Below are 21762 nucleotides of genomic sequence, written 5' to 3' on the forward strand. Positions count from 1 at the left end.
CGATTCGGGGGGGGTGGGGGGGGGGGGTTGGTATTTATAGCAGGCTGAGGCATGATCACGACGCGCTGCCAATAGCTTGGAAATCTGAGGCACAGTCATGGTTGCGGTCATGCATTCTGAAGATGCTGCCCCTGAGCCGTGTTTAAATCCCCTAACTCCCACGGGAAAGGGGGACCGTGACCAATCGCGTTACAGACAGAGACGACCACCAGCTCCCACTCAGACCCACACCCTCCAACATGAGACCGTGCAGCTACTGGGGAGGGGGGAGAAGGGGGAGAGAAGGGAGAAAGGGGCAAGGGAGAGAGAGGCAGGGAGATAATCCGATAAATGCCTGTAATGTAATGTAATGTAAAAGGGAGAAAGAAGGCCGGGCAGAAGGGAGAAAGAGGCAAGGGGAGAGAGAGAGAATAGAGAGGGGAGAGAAGGGGAGAGAAGGAGAGTGAGAGGGAGAAAAAGAGGAAAAAATACATCTCTTGTAACAAGTATAGGACATAACATCAGCAATAACGCTGATAACGCGGACCAAGCAGCTCTGAGGCGGACCCTTACCCTCTAGAGGGGGACACCTTGCCCTGCATTTGGGAGACACTGACATGACGATGGGGATCCACTCAATGTGAGCCAGAGAATAGCTGTACAGAGGCACGCTTCCCGCCCTTCTGAGAGGGCCTGTGCGTGCCTATTCAGACAAAGCCAAGTCTGACACCGGCAAACCACACTTCATCATTCCCGATCGCTCGGCCTGCGCTCCAGCACAGGGGCGGATGGGAGCATCAGCGCATTCAGGGAGGAGTGCAGGGGTGGGGGAGAGGGGGTCCGTTCTGCCACGTCCCTCACCAGACAGGGTCCCCCATCCACGGGGCTACAGAAACTCCCTCCCCTACAGAGGGAAAACTCCCACTCCCATCTTCCACACCAGCCTGTGTCTCGCGTGAGCTCGCTGGACGGAACCCCTCGCGCCCGATGGCGATGACCCGCCCCGTCCAAGAAAAACACAGCAGATGCGGAGCAGGAACTTGGACAGCGCCGGCGTTTCCATGTTGGTTTAATGGGTTTGTAATTTGCTGGCAGGGCGGAAGACAGAAAGCAGATGGAGCCATCATTAAGCACAATAAGCAGCAGCTGCCGGGCCAGGGAGGCCTTTCAGAACCCGAGCCTGCAGCGAGGGCCGTGTCGCTGCTTGGGGGGGTGGGCATGGGGGGGGGGGGGGGTTGGGGGTGTCCGTGGCCCCTATCCAGCACACATGTTCCCCAGAGAAGGAGGGGGACCACGCTGTCATGGGCATGTAAGCCCCCGTCAGCCGTGCAACTTTTCACGCTCAAGTGACTTTCTCACTATCTGCCTCCAGCTCCGGCCGTGTGTATTCCTGCGGAGCCTGACGTCAGGCATCATCCCGTCACATCTCCATTAGCAGAACGTACGGCAGGGAAAATGGGTGGGCCTGACAAGAGCTCACCACACTGACCAATTACAACGCCGTTTGGCAGGACTTCCACCGTTTGGCAGGAAAGCTGCCCCAGTCTCCAGATATGATATGCTGACTTGAGTACCGAGGCTCCACTCAAAGCCAATGGAGGGAAAAAGGTCGCTGAGTAACATGAGCTTGAATGTTTTTTTTCCCCAATTGTTTTTTCCATCATCCAAGTGATAAAAGCTGAGTGATAGCTTAGAGGGAACATCACTGCTGAACAGTGCTTCGGAACAGGCTCAGTTTTACCAACACCCTTTGCTGGACTGGGCTGCCTCCTAGACCTGGCTACAGGTTACCATGGTAACAGGATGACCAACTGACCACAATGTAGGACTGGTCTGCTGTCCGTCCTACAACACGCCTGACAGTCGTCGCAGGTCAGACATGCCCTTTGATTAGCCACGGCCGCGGCTTCCTTCAGAATCGCCGCGTTTCCGCCACTCGCAGCGTGTAGCGGACTGAGCCGATTACAGAACAGCGAGACTCCCGCCCTTTCCAGCACGACCCCATCTTTACGCAGTTCAATGGGGAAAGGGAAAAAAAAAAAAAGGCGAGCGGAGGATCCGGAGTTGAGACGTTTCATTGGTATTCCGCTGACCCCTCTAAAACCCTCCGTCTAATCCTGCTGCTGAGAAGGAGATAGAGAGAAAGAGAGGGGGACAGGGAAACGGACAGCTGGGCTGAAGAAACCGGTCTGGGATATACCCTCGTGTCAGCTGCTATTATGGACGCTGTGGCCATAGAGCCACATCAACAGGCAGAGCACAAGGATGGGGAGGTAGGAGGACAGGGACGACAGGCTGCTGGGTATATAAGCTACAGAGCCCGAGACAGGATGGCAAAGCTCCTGCTGGGAAGATCTCTGCTAATCCCTATCCAACCATTTTATAGAGCAAACAATTTATCCTGCCCAGCGATTAGGTCAAGATCCAGACTACAGAATCCCTCTGAAGCAGTCAGCCTCAAAAATCAGCTAAAAAGCCTGACTAAAAGCCAAGGACATGGGCCCTACACCAAAAAAACAAAACTAAAAAAAAAACACAAAACTCCCACTGCGTCTAATCGTGCTCCATTTCCTCCTTTCTCTATCAGACAAAATGGTCATCAGGACGTTCTTACCATGGGGCCCATACTGCCCACCCTGGGGCCCGTAGGAGCTGCCCTGTTGGTAGGATCCCATCCCATGATGCATCTGGCTCCCGGGTGAGGGGTGTGGTGACATGGAGGGCGCAGAGGGCTGGGGGCCAAGCTGGGGCAATGGTGTGTTCCGCTGCATGCTGGGGATGAACCCTGGGGCACAAGCAGACAGGAAGGGTCAGCCATCAGGTAGAACCCTGCGCAGACTCCCTATAGCTTAATGCTGGTTGCTACAACCCAGCTTGGGCTTGGACAATATTCAGGCATGCCTGATTCATCTCTCCACCAGCTCCTGACCTCTCAAGCATCAGCTCTGCTTAAATTTTTAACAAGCGCAATTGAATCATTACACCTATATAATTACACATAAGTAAAATAAAAACACTGTAGAAAGGCTCTGTTTATAAACCTATAACTAAATCTCTCCAGTGAGCACAGAAGCCTACAAACAACAGACAACAAGGATGGCAAAGAGAACATTTCTCTCCTTCTCTAGACAGAGAGAGTGGCGAGGGTCTGGTGTCGGTGGAGTCGAGGGGACCGGGCAGGTGAGCACGTTAAAAGTGTTTTCAGCAGGAATAAATCCTCCAGCAGATTCTGAGATGGAGATTTTTGCCTCCTGCCCGGCCGAGGGCTCGTGTTACTCAGAGATACGGATCTGCTCCCCAGACCAGCTGCTCTCACACAGGGTACAAGCCATCCCCGAGCTCCGGACATCTCATCCAGAGGAGGCACCATGACACAGAAAACAAACTCCGAGGATTACCCGCGACAGCCATCTCCTCCCGTCCTGCTCCGCGCGGGATCAGATCTGCGCTTCTATAAAATTACGTCCACAGCGAAACATCATCTTATTCGCTCTGATCGTGGCTCTGTGGCCCGGGTGGACTGAATACCGGGATTAGTCCCTCTTCCAATTACTTCTACAGGACTACAGTTTCTTCTGTATACGCGTGGAGATGCTGTACTCCGCCTTCACAAACAGAAAGCTGCCATTTAAGCTGACTGCCGTTTCATTAATATTTCAGCTCCGAGAGCAGGAGGACCTGGGAGTGCAAAAAGGGGTGTAGAGTTTGTCTCGCCACTGAAAGGTCCCCTTTACCCCTAACCACTTGTCACTGGAGAGAGACTCCGCAATATTACAGTTATTAGCTTAAATGGATAAGGTAAATGTTTCCTCCTGCGCTCCAGCCAAAAACACTGATCCCACTCCACCTTAAGTGCTTCTGCAGCCCTGGAAGCCAGGATTTATTGAGTGGCCTAGAGACAGACAGCCATTTGTCTCTCTTGTTTTTTTTTTGGTTATATTCGAATAACGATGTTTTGCATTTGCGCTGTGGCACATGCCGTGGGATGATGAAACAAGCCCTGAAAGTGCAGGGGAGGCAAAGAGCCCAGCTTTGCAGGGGGACATTATTGTAATGTTGTGCTTCCATTAGTGTAAGGGGAAAAAAAACCCCACTGTGTAATACCACATTTTAAATTGCCTGGAAAATGGATGGGGAGAGGAAATGTTGTGCAGACAGTGCTAAAAGCAAATCGCACTTTCAAGGTTCTCCACGCTGGCAGAGTGGAGGAGAGGCTAGGGCTCTTAACTGGACGATAACAACAGCTCTAAAAAAAGAGGTATTTCGGCCGGAGTTACGGAAATGAGAAGCGTGCGAGAGGCTGTGCTTGAACCGTCTGATCCACAGCAAGTGCTCAGTATACTTTAAACAGTATTATGTTAACTGCAGTACTGAACCCCTTGAGCCTAAAAAACAAGAGTGAGACGCTGCACTCATCTTGCACCATGATCAACGATGGCACGGAAGGAAGGCACAAAATGCACAAAACTCATGGCAGAGGTGATGGGGTGATGGGGGGGGTGATGGGGGGGGTGATGGGGTGATGGGGGGGTGATGGGGTGATGGGGGGGGTGATGGGGTGATGGGGGGGGTGATGGGGTGATGGGGGGGGGTGATGGGGGGGGTGATGGGGGGGGTGATGGGGTGATGGGGGGGGTGATGGGGTGATGGGGGGGTGATGGGGTGATGGGGGGGGGGGTGATGGGGTGATGGGGGGGTGATGGGGTGATGGGGGGGGTGATGGGGTGATGGGGTGATGGGGGGGGTGATGGGGTGATGGGGTGATGGGGGGGGTGATGGGGTGATGGGGGGGGTGATGAGGTGATGGGGGGGGTGATGGGGTGATGGGGGGGTGATGAGGTGATGGGGGGGGTGATGGGGTGATGGGGGGGGTGATGGGGTGATGGGGGGGTGATGGGGTGATGGGGGGGGGGGTGATGGGGTGATGGGGGGGGTGATGGGGTGATGGGGGGGGTGATGAGGTGATGGGGGGGTGATGGGGGGATGGGGGGGGGTGATGGGGTGATGGGGGGGGTGATGGGGTGATGGGGGGGGTGATGGGGTGATGGGGGGGGTGATGGGGTGATGGGGGGGGGGGGTGATGGGGTGATGGGGGGGGGTGATGGGGTGATGGGGGGGGGTGATGGGGTGATGGGGGGGGGGGTGATGGGGTGATGGGGGGGGGGGGTGATGGGGTGATGGGGGGGGGGGTGCCCTGTCACCCATTTACTGCTTACATTTCACTGAGTAATGCACTCACGCTCTAAAGAATACGCAGAAATGCACCAGCCGCTGTGGCTAAACCTTAACTCAACAAAAATGTCTTCACGTGTTGAAATCCTTGGTCAATAAATTACAGCCATTAGGCAAGCACCCCTACTTCTTGGAAAGAGAGGAAAAAAAAACATTCAAATCTGCACTAATCTCAGGAAAGAGAGTAGTGTGATTCATGAAGAGTGGAAAAAAAAAAGCCCTGCTTCACAGAGCCCCCTAAGAAGGCTTGCTGCCAGAGGAGACGTCAAAGGTAAAACCAGCAAACCCTCCTGGTGCTGTGGGCCAGTAGCTGCATGTCCTGACTTATTGTTCCGCGAGGAACTATTTGCTGGACCTTAATGCAAGTTTTCTTTTTTCCCAGAGCTGTGAGGAGCCAGTGAGCGCAGTCGGAGGAACACGCTGTCGAGGTCACGGTGAGGTCGCGGTGACCCCGGTCCTCAGACAGGGCGAGCCTCCCTCCACGCCCTGTCTGTGGGCTCACAATGTTCCGACAAGAATGTTGTCATAAAGGGGCTACGGGGGCTGGCGTTCCACATAAGCTGCAATTGTGCAACTCTGAGAAACAAACTTAGGCAAGTACTGTGCCTGTATATTTCATTATTAGTAGGTACTTTTTCACACTGTGAAGAAAAATACAGTGTAAGAATCTCAAAAAATGACACTAGTAATGAAGACGCCTGTCTGATTACCAGCGATGAAACTACGATGAAAACTATGATGATGAAACTACGTTAGATCTGATCTTGTTAGGCACAAGCTGACATTTGCATCTGCACATTGTTTCTTTGAAGCAGACAGCAGTAGGCCAAGGTACAGCACGTGTGACAGCACCCAGAGCCCTTCTCCCTACACCTCTGCTTTAAGAGGTTCCTTCAGCTTTCATTCCTCTAACCCTGAGTTATTTATCCAGGTGTATTACCCAGGAGTATATTAATCACTGTCGATCAAACCAGTCTCAGTGCTCACCTTCCACATGTGGCTGTCTGAATGCCTTATAGCAGTCTCTGTGGTCAGCGGGCCCGTTCAAACATGGAAAGTATAGCTTTATTAAGCCTGCCTCAACGACTCACCAAGGGTTGTATAAAGAGCAGCAGCACTGGACATGGTGTCTGGAGGATAGAGACGGGGTGGCTGGGTAATGAATCTGGACTTACCCCTTTCCTGGGCCACGGGAGACTGGCTGGGGGCGGAGTGGGGTCCCATGTCCGACATGTTCCCTTGGTTCTGTGGAGCCATCTGGTTGCCTACAACAGACAATAAAATCACATACACAGAGCCACGGAGTTCAGTGATACATGAACACTCTGAACGACAGCAAACCAAGTTCAGAGAGACACACACTCAAAACCACAGCGAACAGAATTCAGTATGACACACAGTGGCACATCATATTTGTCACTGTCCCTTGGAAATTGCAGTCATTTCATTTTATGTGAAGTTGTATATGAAAATATTTGTGCGCATGTGTCTGTGTCATGCATATGCGTTTATGTGTGTGCATATCTGTGTATGAGAGGATGCATTGTGCGCATGTGCACGTCTGTACACAGTATATGCGTGTGTGTGAGTGAAGCTGCATGTAGGCCTGTGGAGGAGAGCCTTCACCACCTCTCCCTGCGACCAGCTTCTCTACGAGGCCAATGGGAAAGTGTGCATGTGCATCCCTGTTTAAGCGCATCCTTGTGTAAGTGCATGTGTGCACATGCACAGTGGACAGGTGTAGTGCTGTGGTATGAAAAGTATTTGGGCTGTTCTGGGTCAGCCAGTTTTGGCAATAGCTTGCTCTAGCCTGGTTTCAGCTCTACAGTGGGAAAGGGGTATAATGAGCCAGAATGGTTTCAGCTCTACCGTGGGAAAGGGGTATAATGAGCCAGGCTGGTTCCAGCTCTACAGTAGGAAAGGGGTATAATGAGCCAGGCTGGTTCCAGCTGTACAATGGGAAAGGGGTAAAAAGTGCCAGACTGATTCCAGCTCTACAGTGGGAAAGTGGCATAATGAGTCAGACTGGTTTCAGCACTACAGTGCAAAAGGGGTATATGAGCCTATTGACCTGGTGTATCTGAAAGTCTTCTGGTTCCCGCTGTGCCACAAAAATCCAATATGAATTAACGGCAGTAATTAGCGTGGCAGTAAGCAGATGCCTGTGCATTGATTTTGCTCAGCACACGTGTAATGTGTAATGTGTAAACCAGGAGAGGTCTCTGCTGGGTCCAAGACTCATTAAGACGTTGCAGGAGCTATAACATCAGGGAAACTTTCTCCTCTGTCCTGTTAAAAGGTTATTAACACCTGTTATGGCCTCATTAATCCCACAACAATACAGAGACAATAACACGATGCATATTTGTGCACCTTTTTCAGCAAGTTTAAAATCAAGACACCAGAATTATATTGCACTAGGCTCATGAAAATGAATATTTGTGATACATAAAATGCCACATATGCCTTCTTATTGTGAGAATCTAATAAATATATTCTAGATTTATTCTGTATTTAATTTAAACATGTTTCATGCATTTTATTGTTAATGTTTGATAGTAAGGGTCAGCTGTTCTCAGGGAGGATTACTATAACTGAAAATGGCAAATATGAAAAGTATAGAAACCTCACTAAATCAGTGCAATAAATTGTTTCAATTGCAGAATCTACGGTGCTCAGTGCGCCCTGTTGTACATCCCACAGCCACACACAGCAAATCAGAGCCAAGGTCTCCCAGAATGCAACGGCCCAAACATGGAGCCCCGCAGTGCATAGCCTTTCACTTGATACCAGTGGTACAGTACGTGTTTCCAGAGGGTGCCTTTTCAGTGTGGCACCTGTGGCATATCAATGCGGATTACAGTGCGGCACATCAACAGGATGCGGGTGGGGGGTCAGCACGGCATGGGTTCTGTGGGAGGGGGGCAGTACTAGTTTGGAGGCACACATGAGCATGGATGGCAATTTGTATGCATGCGCGCACACACACACACACACACACACACACACACACACACACACAGACAGGTGCATGCATGGATATAGACAAATACGCACAAACACAAGCACGTACATGTACAGTACACACACACTCACACGCCTGTATACATGCAGACAAACACTCACATGATAAGGATCACACTGGATTTATGCTGCTTGGAATTGTTGCTGGCATTTGGGCAGGTCTCGTGTCTGACCCAGTTCTGCTCCTCATTAATCAGTGACAGCCCCCATCAGGGGGACGTACGCCCTGTTTCAGAACGATCCCCCGAGGAAAGGGAAGGAGAGGGGGGACGACAGACACCCCCAAACCACATCTGGCATCAAGCAGGATTCAGTGGTGGAGGATTCGGAGTGCTTTGCTGCAGGTGATCAATAACTGCACGCTCTGGCCTTTCTGAGTCCAAAGGGCCCGGCCAATCTTCAGGCACGGCTGATTCATCTCCCCACCCGCTCCTGACCTCTCCAGCGTCAGCTACGTTTTAATTTTTAACGAGCGCAGTCGAATAATTACACCTAAATAAAATAGATAAAAAAAACACACACCACAGAACGGCTCCGTTTTTAAAGACGCTCGTTAAATAATTCAACACGCGGTATTCCTCCACCGTGCCAAGAAACGAGGCACCGAAATGTCATGTGACATTTCCTTTTCGCAGCCGCTAAAAAAAAGCATCTTAATTATCGATAAACGGCAAAGCCGGGACGTTCCTTCACACGTCTGTGAAGCTGAAAGCGGCTGCCGGGTCGCGGGTTTACCGCTTTAGACATGTCCTCCGGCGCGACTGAACCGCACGGAGCCGCACACGGTGGCTCTCCGCGGGGAGGAGGCAAAGACGGGGCTCGCAGGTTTTCAAAAACACAATTAGTGCCGCCGTCAATCCGGGCAGCGCCGCGCACCTCACGCCGCGGCACGCCGCCAGCTCCCCGTGCGTGCGGGCGCCGCGGGCAGCAGCCAGCAATTTTCACCTCCGTAAAAAAAAAATATATATATATATATATATATATATATAAGATTTCCACATGAGGACCACCGTCATTACTTACAGACCTTTACCACAGTGAGAGTCCATAAAAAAAAATGAAATGCAAAAATAGAACCGTAATTAAGTTCAGTAGTTAACCGGGTCCCCGCAAGAATGCTTTGCTTTTTAAAAAACGTTGCCATTAAAACACGCGTTTGGATAAACTGGAGAATCGCACACGAGGCGATAAAAACAAAAATATGAAAATGGGCATTTTAAGGCCTCCTAAACTATTTGCAAATAAGAGTAGGCTATTTCATATATATATATATATATATATATATATATATATATATATATACACACACATATGCATAAAAGAAAGGCATTGCAGTCTTTGAAGTTTTCCAGAACCAAAATAATTTGAATTTCCATTTAATGCATTAAACAAGTGCAGTCATTTAAACTTCTCTTGAAATACAAAAGTGCAAGGCCAAAAGCAACTGGGTTCATGCATTTTAGAGATAATAGCAGTACTAAAACCCAGTATATTTTAAATATTCTTTGAGGAAGAAAAAAAATCTTCTGCAAGGATTGTTAGGGCAATACAAGGCCCTTTGAAGAGTAGTTTTCATCTTTGAAGTTTTTTTTTTTAAAAAGGGTTTCGGCGTAAACGGCGAGGAACAGTTCAAAGACATGCAAGAGCACTTGTGGCGAAATTCTTACTTTTTTTTTCAAGGGTTTTACAATTTCAAGACTCGTTCGTTGCTTTCCAAATTCGGATGACTGAAATTTCAGATCAATAGACAATACGGACAAAGCAGCTTTAATTGAAGATGAAAGGGGATGTTATAATTCCAGCACACCTTGGAGGTGAAAAAAAGCAGACAGTGGCTGAATTATTATTAACAGCAGCGGCGGCAGCAGCAGCAGCTCCAGGCGTGAGTGGAGAGGAGAGGGGCTTGGTCAGCACCTCACAAGGCCTTTACAGTACCCCTCCAGCTGGAACGGCCCGCTCCGAGCGGACCTCTTAATCTCGCCCCGTCTGTGGGGAGCACTGTAAATACAGCGGTGCGATAATGGCGGTTAGGTCTCAATGAACAGGAATCAACGATTTCCCAACCTGAGGCTAATGGAAGCTAACTCTCCCAGCAGGGGCCCTGGGAAAGCGCTCGGGCGGGTAAATGGTCTCCTATGGACCTCATTACGGGGGAGAGAAAGCAGGGAGGCAGTGGGCGAAAAGTGCAGCTTAAGCAAAAGAAAAGAGAGAGAACACCCTTATCAAAAAGCACTTCAGCCAATAGTGCACTGGGCTGCAGGAAACCAAGCGTTCCCACCGTCTGGAGTGACTTTAACCAGTTCAGAAGCTTTTTCTTAAAGTTGTACTGCACAGTCCAAACTGTTTTTTATGCTGACACACAAAGCCCCTCCCACGACAGCTGCCCTGAGAAGCAGCGAACACACACACAGACACACACACACACTCACACAAGAACAGGCACACACTTTTACACACACACACACACACACACACACACAAATGCTCACAGACAGACACACACATGCAGTCACACACAGGCCGACAGACAGACACACAGACACAGACACACACACTCACATAACAACATGCGCACACATTTAGGCAGACACACACACACGGACACACATTCACATACAGACACTCACACAAACACATGTACACACATTTACACAGGGAGACAGACAGACACGCACACACACACACACACACACACACACACACACAGAGCCCTTCCTGTAAGACCATTAACCTGTGCGGGCCCATATCAGTCATCCTAATGCACCGTGCTGTCCTGCACCCGCCGTTGTGCGCACTCCATCCCATCTGACAGCCACAGCAGGTCTGCTGAGGGGGCGTCCGCTCCAGCTGCCACACCGTCTGAAACCCACAATCTACCCTGACCTTTTCACTCGCGGCCCCCTCTCGGCCTTCCTCCCCGGCGCCCCGCAACCTCCGAGCGGCGGACGCGGATATGAATACCGCTGCCTGCGTGGCGCAGCGGTGATTAATTCAGCGCGGAGGCCCTGACTGTTCAGCGCTGAACTCCCATTGGCGCAAGAATCAGCGGGGCTGCGCAAGGGCCAGGGCGAGAGGGCCAGCGAGCTCCCACAGAAAGATCCCACGCTACAGACAGGGCAAAACAGCGCCGCCCCGGTGCGCTCTCGCCCCAAATCTTCATTAGCATAACGCGCTCCTTTTCCAGCCAAGGCCCTGGCCGCTGCGAGGCCTTCCCCATTAAAAATGCTAATTCGGCCGCGTAAACGAGGCACCAGGGGGCGGCAGAGGCGAGTCGGCGCGGGCCCCTGCGGGGCTGCCCCCCCTCCACCCCCCTCCCGCCCCCCCGCAGCAGTGCTGACTCGCTCCGTTGCTGCTCCTGACCTTTACACACTCAATAGCCTGGAAGCACTTCAAGCGGGAGCAGATAAACAGCTTACTCCAGACGCCCTCCTCAGAAAGCTCAAATCACATCTTTAAAGAAAGAAAGGGGCGAGTGGAATGGAGGGGGGGGTGTAGAGATGTTTAATGGACCTTGATGGACCTTGAAAACAGAAATTGTTGGGTTTTTTTTTTCCTGCTTTTCAGCTGTGGTTGACGTGGATATGTGCCATCGGGGAGCAAGAAAGGGCCTGAGTCGATTAGTAACCGCACAAACTGAAGTGCATCCACCCCGGCACAGACGCTAACAGTGCTGAAGCTACAGGCCTTTACCGCTGTTTCCAGAACAATTTTTCATTTAAACTGTTGCTACCAGCCAGGATGCTGCACTATTCTAAGACAGGCTCTTCTACGGTCACACCTTACATTCATCATCATCATCATCATTATTGCATTTAATGTTAGGGACCCTAAGCCTGGCGTGTACGCGACCCTACTGATACCCACGTGCAAATACACATAATCAAAGAACATAATCAGTAAAACAGTGCTCCTGATTCCATCCGATCATAAAACAAGCACTACTGTTGAGTCTAACTACTATCCATGCCCATGTCCTATCCTGAGTGAACTGTCATCCTATGCATGATGATGTCATTCTGTGGTCACATGTGTTACGGCTGTGTAAGTGATAGGCATGAGGATGAAATAATAACAAATTTAGCGATATAAGAAAAAGAATAAATTTCTAACGACCCTGAGAACATGCCACAAAATCAAATCACCACCTGACTTACATTAACACTGCCTAATGTAATATATACTTTTTTCCTAAAAAACCACGTCATTAGATATTTTTTTATTCATTCTGTCCATTACGGTTCAGCATCCTTATCAGGAAATGTATTTAAACAGTCGGTTCTGATCTCTTGTCCTATTGGTCAAAAAGTGAGACACAGAGAGAGACAGAGAGAGACAGAGAGGGACAGAGGGACAGAGAAGGAGCTACTGGGGGTGATATGAGAGACTGCGAGAGGTATAAGAATCAACATTCCTCCTCCTCAGAGAGAGAGAGAGAGGTACAGGAGTGTGGGTAAGTGAGGGGACGGCGGGAGTCTCTCAGAGGCGTGGGTAAGTGAGGGGACGGCGGGAGTCTCTCAGAGGTGTGGGTAAGTGAGGGGACGGCGGGAGTCTCTCAGAGGCGTGGGTAAGTGAGGGGACGGCGGGAGTCTCTCAGAGGCGTGGGTAAGTGAGGGGACGGCGGGAGTCTCTCAGAGGCGTGGGTAAGTGAGGGGACGGCGGGAGTCTCTCAGAGGTGTGGGTAAGTGAGGGGACGGCGGGAGTCTCTCAGAGGCGTGGGTAAGTGAGGGGACGGCGGGAGTCTCTCAGAGTGAATCCGCTGCTGCTCTGTGCCACTGGCTGTCGCACGCACTCCTGGCAGCTGACAGATCGTGGCGCGTCCCTGCGTCCCCACTCCACGCCGCTCCAGATGAATATGACATCCTTAATGTCCCCAAGGCCGGGGGAGAGAAAAGCGAGGCCCCTCCGGATTGGCTTAGAGCCATTCAGGCTGAGCGATGTCATTTCTGTCTGCGCGTCGGACTCAAATCTGGCGCAACAGGAAAATCAATTTGCCTGGCGCTTCCTGGCCGGGGGAAATCCAAGGGCCCGGCAACCCTAGATTATCTTACAGTGGATTTGATTTGCTTCACGGAAACTAAAGAAATGGCAGCGTCTCAGACTCCCGCCAGCCCGCGCGGGGGGAAATCGCAGCTTCAGCTTCTTTCAGCCCTGTCTCTGGACACAAAGCAGAGCTGCGTGCCGGAGGTTTCAGGAGGGGGGGGGGGTTTGGGGTGGGGGGGGCAGTGAGGCACCCCGTCACGCTCCCTCATTCATTGTCAGGTGTGACAGGACTACTAAGCGCACTCGGCCATGTGACACCCCTGGCCTCCGGAGAGGCTGACGGTTTGCGGTAGCGACAGGTAAGGCGTATCAACGGTCACGGTCCCGTGCGCTTCCTCTCAGGTTGAGGTAATACACCTGGGCACAGCGCGCTACCTGGAGCCTGCAGCTAAGAGAGACCGACAGCACCGGCACACGGTAAAGTCCACGGTTACAGCTCCACGTCTGAGGGAACATTCAGGGTCACTGGAACAGCCTGAGAAACATTATTCCAAGACCGTGCTACACAAAGTATCCTCATTTTAGAGAAATGGGTCCTGGAGACAGTCTATTATTCACTTCTGTCTGTTACAGTGTTCCTCTCTGCCATGTTCGTGCTTCTTGTGTTTGTAATCCTAATTGGTGGTGAGTTTCTACAGCCAGGCAAAATACTGCGCACCAGATGTTTCTCAGAACTTTACGAGGATATATTTTGGGTAAAATATTTTTAGATGCACGATTAATCACATCTGTCCGTGATTTTTTCGCTCGCCCCGTTTGGTTATTGCGTTCCGCCGTTCCTGGCAGAGACCTGGCATTCCCATTCCGGTGCTGCAGTCACACTTTTCATTAGTGTCAATCACTCCCCGCACGCGCTCAGTCCGGCCGCGCGCCAGCGTCAGACGCTCACTCATGCGTTAGTCCCGCCTCATCACCGTGATTGACGGGCCCGCGAGAGGGCCAATCCGCTCGTCAGCCGTCAGTCAGCGGGATCATTTCGGCCGACAGAAGCATATTCCCATGCTTCAGTCTGAGGCCTGTCTGAAAGTCACTCAGCTTTCCTTTGGTTTATTGCTTTTGCTTATTTATTTAATAAATCATCAGCCCCATAATGAGAAACCTCCACCAATCTGGTGCCTTTTTCCCCCAAATTCGCTGTTTTCATAATTTTAAGGATATTAGCGTTTGACACATTAGTCAACCATTTCAATCCCTTTGACACATTCTTGGAAATTAGAAACGTAATCAAATCCTGAAAATGTACCCAGCCTAGCAATGTCCATCTGTCTGCAAACATCAGGCTTGATGACATAAATGGTCAATTTTGCAGATTTACGTGATTAAAAAAATACACAGTAAAAATCCCAAAATGCTGCACCGAACCTATTCAAGTACTGATGCTGACAGAACAACAAAACAAAATCATGCATAAATTAATTATTACACTAAAAATGTAAACAAAGTGTTTCTTTAATGCACACCCACAAGGCAGGGCACAGATGGGCGTGGCATTGTGGCTGTGATACAGGGCACAGATCTGCGTGGCAATGTGGCTGTGATACAGCAGAGGTGGGCGTGGCATTGTGGCTGTGATACAGCAGAGGTGGGCGTGGCATTGTGGCTGTGATACAGCAGAGGTGGGCGTGGCATTGTGGCTGTGATACAGCAGAAGTGGGCATGGCATTGTGGCTGTGATACAGCAGAAGTGGGCATGGCATTGTGGCTGTGATACTGGGTACAGCTGGGCGTGGCATTGTGGCTGTGACACAGCAGAGGTGGGCGTGGCATTGTGGCGATACTGGGTACAGCTGGGCGTGGCATTAAGACTGTGATACTGGGTACAGCTGGGCGTGGCATTCTGGCTGTGATGCAGGGTACAGATGGGCGTGGCATTCTGGCTGTGATGCAGGGTACAGTGGCATTGCAGGTGTTATACAGGGCGGTGATGGGTACGGAGCTGTACCTGGGATGCTGGCGGGCGAGATGGGGCCAGATCGGGACTGGTTGGAGCCGACAGGGGAGCCGACGGGGGAGGGCGAGGGGCCGCTCCGCAGGCCGGAGAGGTGCGGGGAGGCGTGGGGTGAGAAGGGCGACTGCGCCGGGTTGCTCTGCTCGCCCTGGCTGCTGGTGGAGCCTGAAGCGCTGACAGCTGAGCTCAGCCCCGCCTCCGTCCCTGTGGGCAGATCATCGATCGAGCCCGACAGGTCCTGGAAAAAGCAGAACACACAGACAGTGAGTACGGGGGACGCGGGAAGTGAGTGAGGGACACAGGAAACGGCTGGAGGGAGACAGAAAGCACACCAGTATGAACGCGCCCACACCGTTGCCCCGCCACCTGCTTCTCAAACAGCTAGACCGGATGTTAGACATTCATAAACTCCTCTCTAATCTGCATACAGGCTTCATTAACAACACTTTTTAATCATTCGGCAAATTAATCATTTGTTTACTTTCAAATAATCGGTCATTTGTCATCAGCAGGTAATAAATATTGTAACACTTTTGATGAATGGCTATTGTTATGAATATCATAGTGGACTCAGCACTTCTTGCCTAACACTGCATGTAGGTGGTATGAGCCAACTCTTTCCTCTGCATGCAGGAGTCTACAGTGAGACAGACATCTATTCATACGCAGGGAGCAGGCTCTTAAAAGGCAACTACCATAGACAGCATGAATAAAACACAAACAAAAGAGCCTGTCTGGTTGGTCATATCAAGTGTGCATAAATCAGCCTTCTATGGTGGACTGACTTGGATCGTACTTGTACATATATCAAGAATGCTTTCAATGGGATTAATTTCCAAATACATTTTTCCCAGATAATTCCATTTCACAATGAGAAAAGCGTGTAGAAGATCAATGAGAGGGCAACGCCTGATATTTTTTCCCCCCCAGAGAAACGCTTTCGGTGTCAGAGTGACGGAGCCGTGTGACGCAGCTGACGGCTCGAACCCGGGGCGGGCTTTGCTGCAGCAGCCGGACGGCCGGCGCGGAGGAGAGAGGAAGCGTCGCAGAAGTGTTTGCTGAGCCGCGTATTCCTCGCAGGGCTGTTGACGGAGGGAAAACGCAACAGCCTGTCCAAATTTACAACGAGCCGGTCCCTTTCCAAAGTGGCCCAAATCCAATTTGTTTGCCTCTCTGCTGCAAATTGCTCTGTGCTTTGAGTCTCCAAATAGCTGTCAACTACTCCCAGCTGGCTCCTTGTGTCACTTAATTTGCTTCTGATGCATGTAATTGTCATAATAAGGAAAATATTGAGGTGATAATATCCACTTCCTCTGAAAGGCCCCGACCCCACACATCCACTTCCTCTTTGCCCATCTCACTGCAGAAGCTGTGTGGCGAGGTGGCTGTTTGTCACCTTTCACCTCTTGAGTTTCCGTGGGCCTCCTCAGAGCTACCTGTTCTACTGTCAAACCCCTGGCACAAGTAGGCCTGCTGTCAGAAGACAAAATGTTTTATGTGATTTAAAAAATGGAAGGTTATTAAAAAAAGGCTTGGTCAATGTCCCTTGAGACCTGTCCTCCAGACCTACTTGTCCACCACCTGCCAAACCTTTAATCCCAGTCACAGGGGTCCAGTTGAGCCCTGAATTTTCAGCTGCAGCACAGACACAGTAAGCACCGTCCTCATCCTGCTGGAGGGCTCCTGGGGGCTCCAACCCCGCCTGACACTGTAAATGCCAGCTTAGCACCTTTCCTTCAGTTTGGAGGCCTTGCAAAGTGAAACGGCTAAAACGGGGCAGCGTTTGCTGGCTTTACACAGACCGCAGCCCGGGCTCATTACACATTGACTGCAGAGCACTGCTGTCCGCTCTTGTTAGCCCTGCTCCGCTCACACCCTGTCCCACACCCTGCTGCTCTCACACAGGGAGAGGGAGACCGTGTGTGTGTGCGCGCGTGTCTGTATACGTGTGGAGTTAAGCGACTGTGTGCGCGTAATTGCGAAACTGAGTGACTGTGTGTGTGTGTGTGTGCGCGTGTGTATGTGCAAAGCTGAGTGACTGTGGTTATGTGTGTGCATGTGCAAAGCTGAGTGACTCTGTGTGTGTGTGTGTGTGTGTATGTCCAAAGTTGAGTGACTGTGTTTGTGTTTGTATTGTAGCTTACGGCCACAGGGTGTGGCTTCTCAGAGACACAGATGGGTCACTCTGCTCTGGAGGAAACTCCCACACTGGAATGAGAACGGAGCTGGAACCGCTGGCAGAACGCCGTATCCCGTAACACAGTGAGCTCCAGCACACTGCTCACACGCCCCACACCTGACCCTGCTGCTATTCCCCCCCTGCACTCGCACGTGGTCCAGACCAATCAAGTCCCAACCCAGCACCTCAAGAGCTGCGCGGAGTCAGCTGAATGCTTCCCACAGATCTCCATATACCTCATGTGCAAACTGCCCATTCATTTAGTACAATGCCACCAAACAGTTCACCTGAACTGCATCAAATCCTCTTACTTTCACATGTCAAGATTATTTTACTATCCAAATGTGAAACAGAGTGATTGCCTCAGGGAGAGAGAGAGAGAGAGAGAGAGAGAGAGAGAGAGAGAGAGAGAGAGAGAGAGAAAGAGGGAAAGAGGGAAAGACAGACAGAGACAGGCTGAGGGGGTGTTCTTGTGCAAGTGTAGCTGGGAGAAAGACAGTGAGATGGGTGGTAGGGGGGTCTGTGGAAGTGTTGCAAGGTACCCCCTCAACGACCTCCCAGGTCCACAGCTGACAATCTTTTCTTCTACCCCTCCTTTCTGCTCTCTCGCTCTCCCTCCCTCCCCCTCCCTCTCTGCCGGACACAAAAACACACTGCCTGCAAGCACTGTAGCCACGTCAGTACAGCACAGAACCTCCCTGCGAGGTGCAACCTGACGCCCCAGAGCAGGGACTGTCCGAATGGGGGGGGGGGGGGGGGCGGGGGGGGGCATAAGTGTGAATCACGCTCCCAAGCTCTGACAACTCAGATCTCAGAAAAACTAAATGGACTGAGGATTAAACGGTAATAACATTGTAGGGAGGGATAATAAATTATTCAGCACGATAAATAAAATGATAGCACATCTAATTAAGGATAATAACAGTTTGCTGAGTGCCCACTGGGTGAACTAAATTAAGGCCAGTCCCTACTGGATAAAGTGCGACGTCCTCCCTGCTTTTGGTGTCGGGAAAGCAGAGAGAGAGAGAGAGGGAGAGAGAGGATGGGGAGATGCTATTAGTGTTCAGTTTGAAACGTGTTCATTTCCTTGCACTCCGGGTTCGAGACATGTCCAGAGGAGGTGTGTGCATGGAGCTGTACGGGATCAGCCCACACAGGGGTGACGGGGTCCCCTATGCTGCACCTCCTCTCCAAAACCCCCTAAAGCGACAACCGAGGAGGACTCGCACTTCACAACCACCTCCAGCACCGGGCCACGCTCCTGAGAGGATTAGTACGGTGCCCTGTGCACATGTGTGTGTGTGTGTGTACGTACCACAGTAACAAGATAATGAGCAGAAGATAACTGGGGTGAACTAAGACAGGATGTTTATTAGTAACTGACAAATAAAAATAATAAATATTTACAATAATGAATGAAGAATTGCATAAAGGCAGCCATCCCATAACGTTCCCCACACATATAGGATACAACTGGGACCCTGCCTATGCCTCAGCCTTCTGCAGAATGAGGCAGCTGTGGAGCTTGGATAGGTTGCCTCCCCAAAAATAGAATATGGCCATGATCACAAACACTCATGTTCAGTGGTCTTTACACTTCAGGACAAATCTAATTACATGGGTAATATGCACTTCCCTCTGCAAATGCCCAGAAACTACACTTCCCATAAGCCTGTACAAAATCTGAGTGCCCACCTCTTTGTCCACATGATCCCTGGCCACTGCTCCCACACACAGGTGAGTGATTTTCTTTAATTACAAATGCAAATTATTTTAAAGCGCAGATGTTATTTTGCTTCCACATACTTACGAGACATTTATAAGCTGAGGAATCTGATGAGCAAGCAAGCAAACAAACAAACACTGTAGCCCAATGCATCATGTTCTTAATCTGTCTTTTCTTTACAGGGAATACATGACTCACGATGATGAACTGGCAGGATGAAGGCAGAACAGATTAATAAGGAGACCGTACACCTCTGAGTCTGAGTGTATTATTTAACTGTATAACCAAAGATCATAAATGTCCGTATGGAGCTCGCGTTCACCCAGCTTCCTCATATTGAGACAGACACAAATGTGTACATGGAAAAATACTTCTCTGTCACACCTATCTTGTACTCTTCATAGACTTAAGCCAATTATTTGTTCCAAACGATTACTTTGATTTGCTCCTTATCTTGCAATCGCAAACTGTATGTAAGGCTCCTCTCATCACAAGAACCACGGCATTTGCTCAGGAGCGCTGGGACAAAATGAACACAGTCCCTCTGCTACACTCGCACACTGCCAACGGCTGCATTTCCCACTACAGGTCACACGGGGTTCTGGGCGGTCACTGGAGGACAGGTGTTATTCTGCTGATGTCATCCCGGCACCGTGCAGCCTGAGACAGGGTAAGATGAGAAAACTCTGGTCTACCCGCCAACCTTTATCCAAGACGGAATGAGCCCAATTTTGTATGCTGCTGTGAGCTTCCGCCTGGTTACAGCAGGGGCTCGAGCCCAGGCTGTGGAGCTCAGCTTGTGTTCAAAGCGAAAGCCTTAACCACTGTGCTACTCAGGAGCCTCCTCCAGACAATTTGTTAAAAATGCTAAAAATGCTTTTCTTCTCTTGCTGGAGAGACTCCAGTGAAAGCAACCGCATACAGATGGTCAAAATAGATGTCAGATACAGTCCGTTTTTAAGAAAGACATCCCTACATGTTTACCCAGATCAGCCATGTTCAAGAGTCTGATCAGCCAGGCTGGAAGCCTACAAGAGATTAGCCAGTTTGCACTGACATCAGGCATGCAAAGGGATAACCCGATATCACAACGTTTCCACTGTCGACAGAACGCTATGTATTAATTATTTACCAGAATGGAAATCCTCCCACCCTGTTCCTAACTCTATTGTATCTACTGAAAAAAAAAATCCCCACAAAACCCTGTTTCAATTGAAGGATTATATGTAGTAGCTGGTGTGTTTGGGCAAAATGACATAATTACAATGAGCCCAGCACAAAATCGTTTCTGATCCTTTATTTGCTTAGCAGATGCCCTAATCAAGCATGGCTTACAGGGCTTGCATCTTACATTATCCATTTTACAGAGGGATATTTACTGAGGAGATGGGGTTCTGCGCCTTGCTCGTGGGGTACACACATCAGCTCCAGTGAAGCCCCCTTCCCTAAGCAACGTGCCACACTGCCAGTCCTTAAGGCTGGACGGTTTTCCTCCTCTTCATCTCAGGGCTGCATTCCCACTCCTTTAGTGCTGCCTGTGGCAGACCAACGGAGCTCCCCTCTCCCCTCAGCAATTGGCTGTGTAGCTCCTCTCTCCACTCCGCGATTGGGCGGTTGGCTCCCCTTTGCTCTGTGATTGGCTGCTAGCCATGCCAGGGCTCAGCTCCCCTCTGCAGACTGTAAAAGGCTCCCGTGCAGAAGAGGAGAAAGGCTCGACGTTTGAAATCTCTGTACCTCTCTGGAGCTCTTAAAACTGCTCTTGGCCCCAGACTCAGGAATCTCACACAGTTATACTGGGCCCGATTCTCTCACAGGATGCCATAAGGGACTCCCCGAAAAGAAACACTTGTACTGCCCTCTTTAGCTCTCACATATCCTCTTACGTCTCTCCTTTCCCCAGACTCTCTCCCCCTCTCCCCCTCCCCCTCAGCCCGTCCCCCACCCACTCTTCAAGGCAGATCAAACAGATCAGAACCTCACAGACCCGATCTGTCCAAAAGCAGGGCTCCCATTTGAGGTTAAAGTCCAGGGAAAAAACACAAATGATCTCCGACTCCCCTACGCTGTGCATTTGTCTGCCTGTCCATCTGTCTCCATTGTTCACCTGCTGCAGGACTTCTGCATACTCTGACACCCCCACACTGTCCGTTCACCTGTCTGCCTGCCCATGGACTTTCAGACCTGCTGTAGTACGTCTGCATGCGACTTCTCCATCCTCACTGTTCTTAATCGCAGTGTATCCAGGTTTCCACGGCAAAGCCTTATCCTGCAGCATTTTCATCAGTATTCCACTAAATACATTAACACTAAAAACATTCTATATGACCAAAACATTTTTATTACCAAAAAAAAAGCTACTTAATTATCAGGAGCTTTCAGAGCTTAGGTGGGGTGGATGGATAATTTTCCCTGCCGGCTTTTAAACATTTTTTCCTGTGCATTACATTTTTCATTAACCACAGAGCTTTATTTATTTATTTTCAGGCATGAAAGAACCACTTAAACCATAGACTTATTTGTTTAGAGCTCCACTTCTTTTTAATTTATTAATGCATTTCTTTATTCTCACTCTTTGCACCGCTACGGTCGCACCCTTCCCCGTCTCTCCCCTTAGAAAAGAAAAAAAAAGCACAG

The 21762-nt window shown here is 50.3% G+C and overlaps 1 protein-coding gene across 4 annotated transcripts in view; it reads right to left on the reverse strand.

Moving 5' to 3' along the window:
- LOC118787326 (AT-rich interactive domain-containing protein 1B-like) overlaps positions 1-21762 on the reverse strand; it is a 148765-nt gene that overhangs the window by 28653 nt on the left and 98350 nt on the right. For all 4 annotated transcript variants that reach the window (XM_036542848.1, XM_036542846.1, XM_036542847.1 and 1 more), the window contains exons 5-7: positions 15218-15461; positions 6387-6476; positions 2594-2764 (exon numbers count right to left, since the gene is read on the reverse strand). In XM_036542848.1, the coding sequence (XP_036398741.1) occupies positions 2594-2764; positions 6387-6476; positions 15218-15461 (505 nt within the window). The remainder of the gene's footprint in view (positions 1-2593; positions 2765-6386; positions 6477-15217; positions 15462-21762) is intronic.

This window comes from Megalops cyprinoides, chromosome 12 (genome assembly GCF_013368585.1).
Source record: "Megalops cyprinoides isolate fMegCyp1 chromosome 12, fMegCyp1.pri, whole genome shotgun sequence".
NCBI lineage: Eukaryota > Metazoa > Chordata > Actinopteri > Elopiformes > Megalopidae > Megalops > Megalops cyprinoides.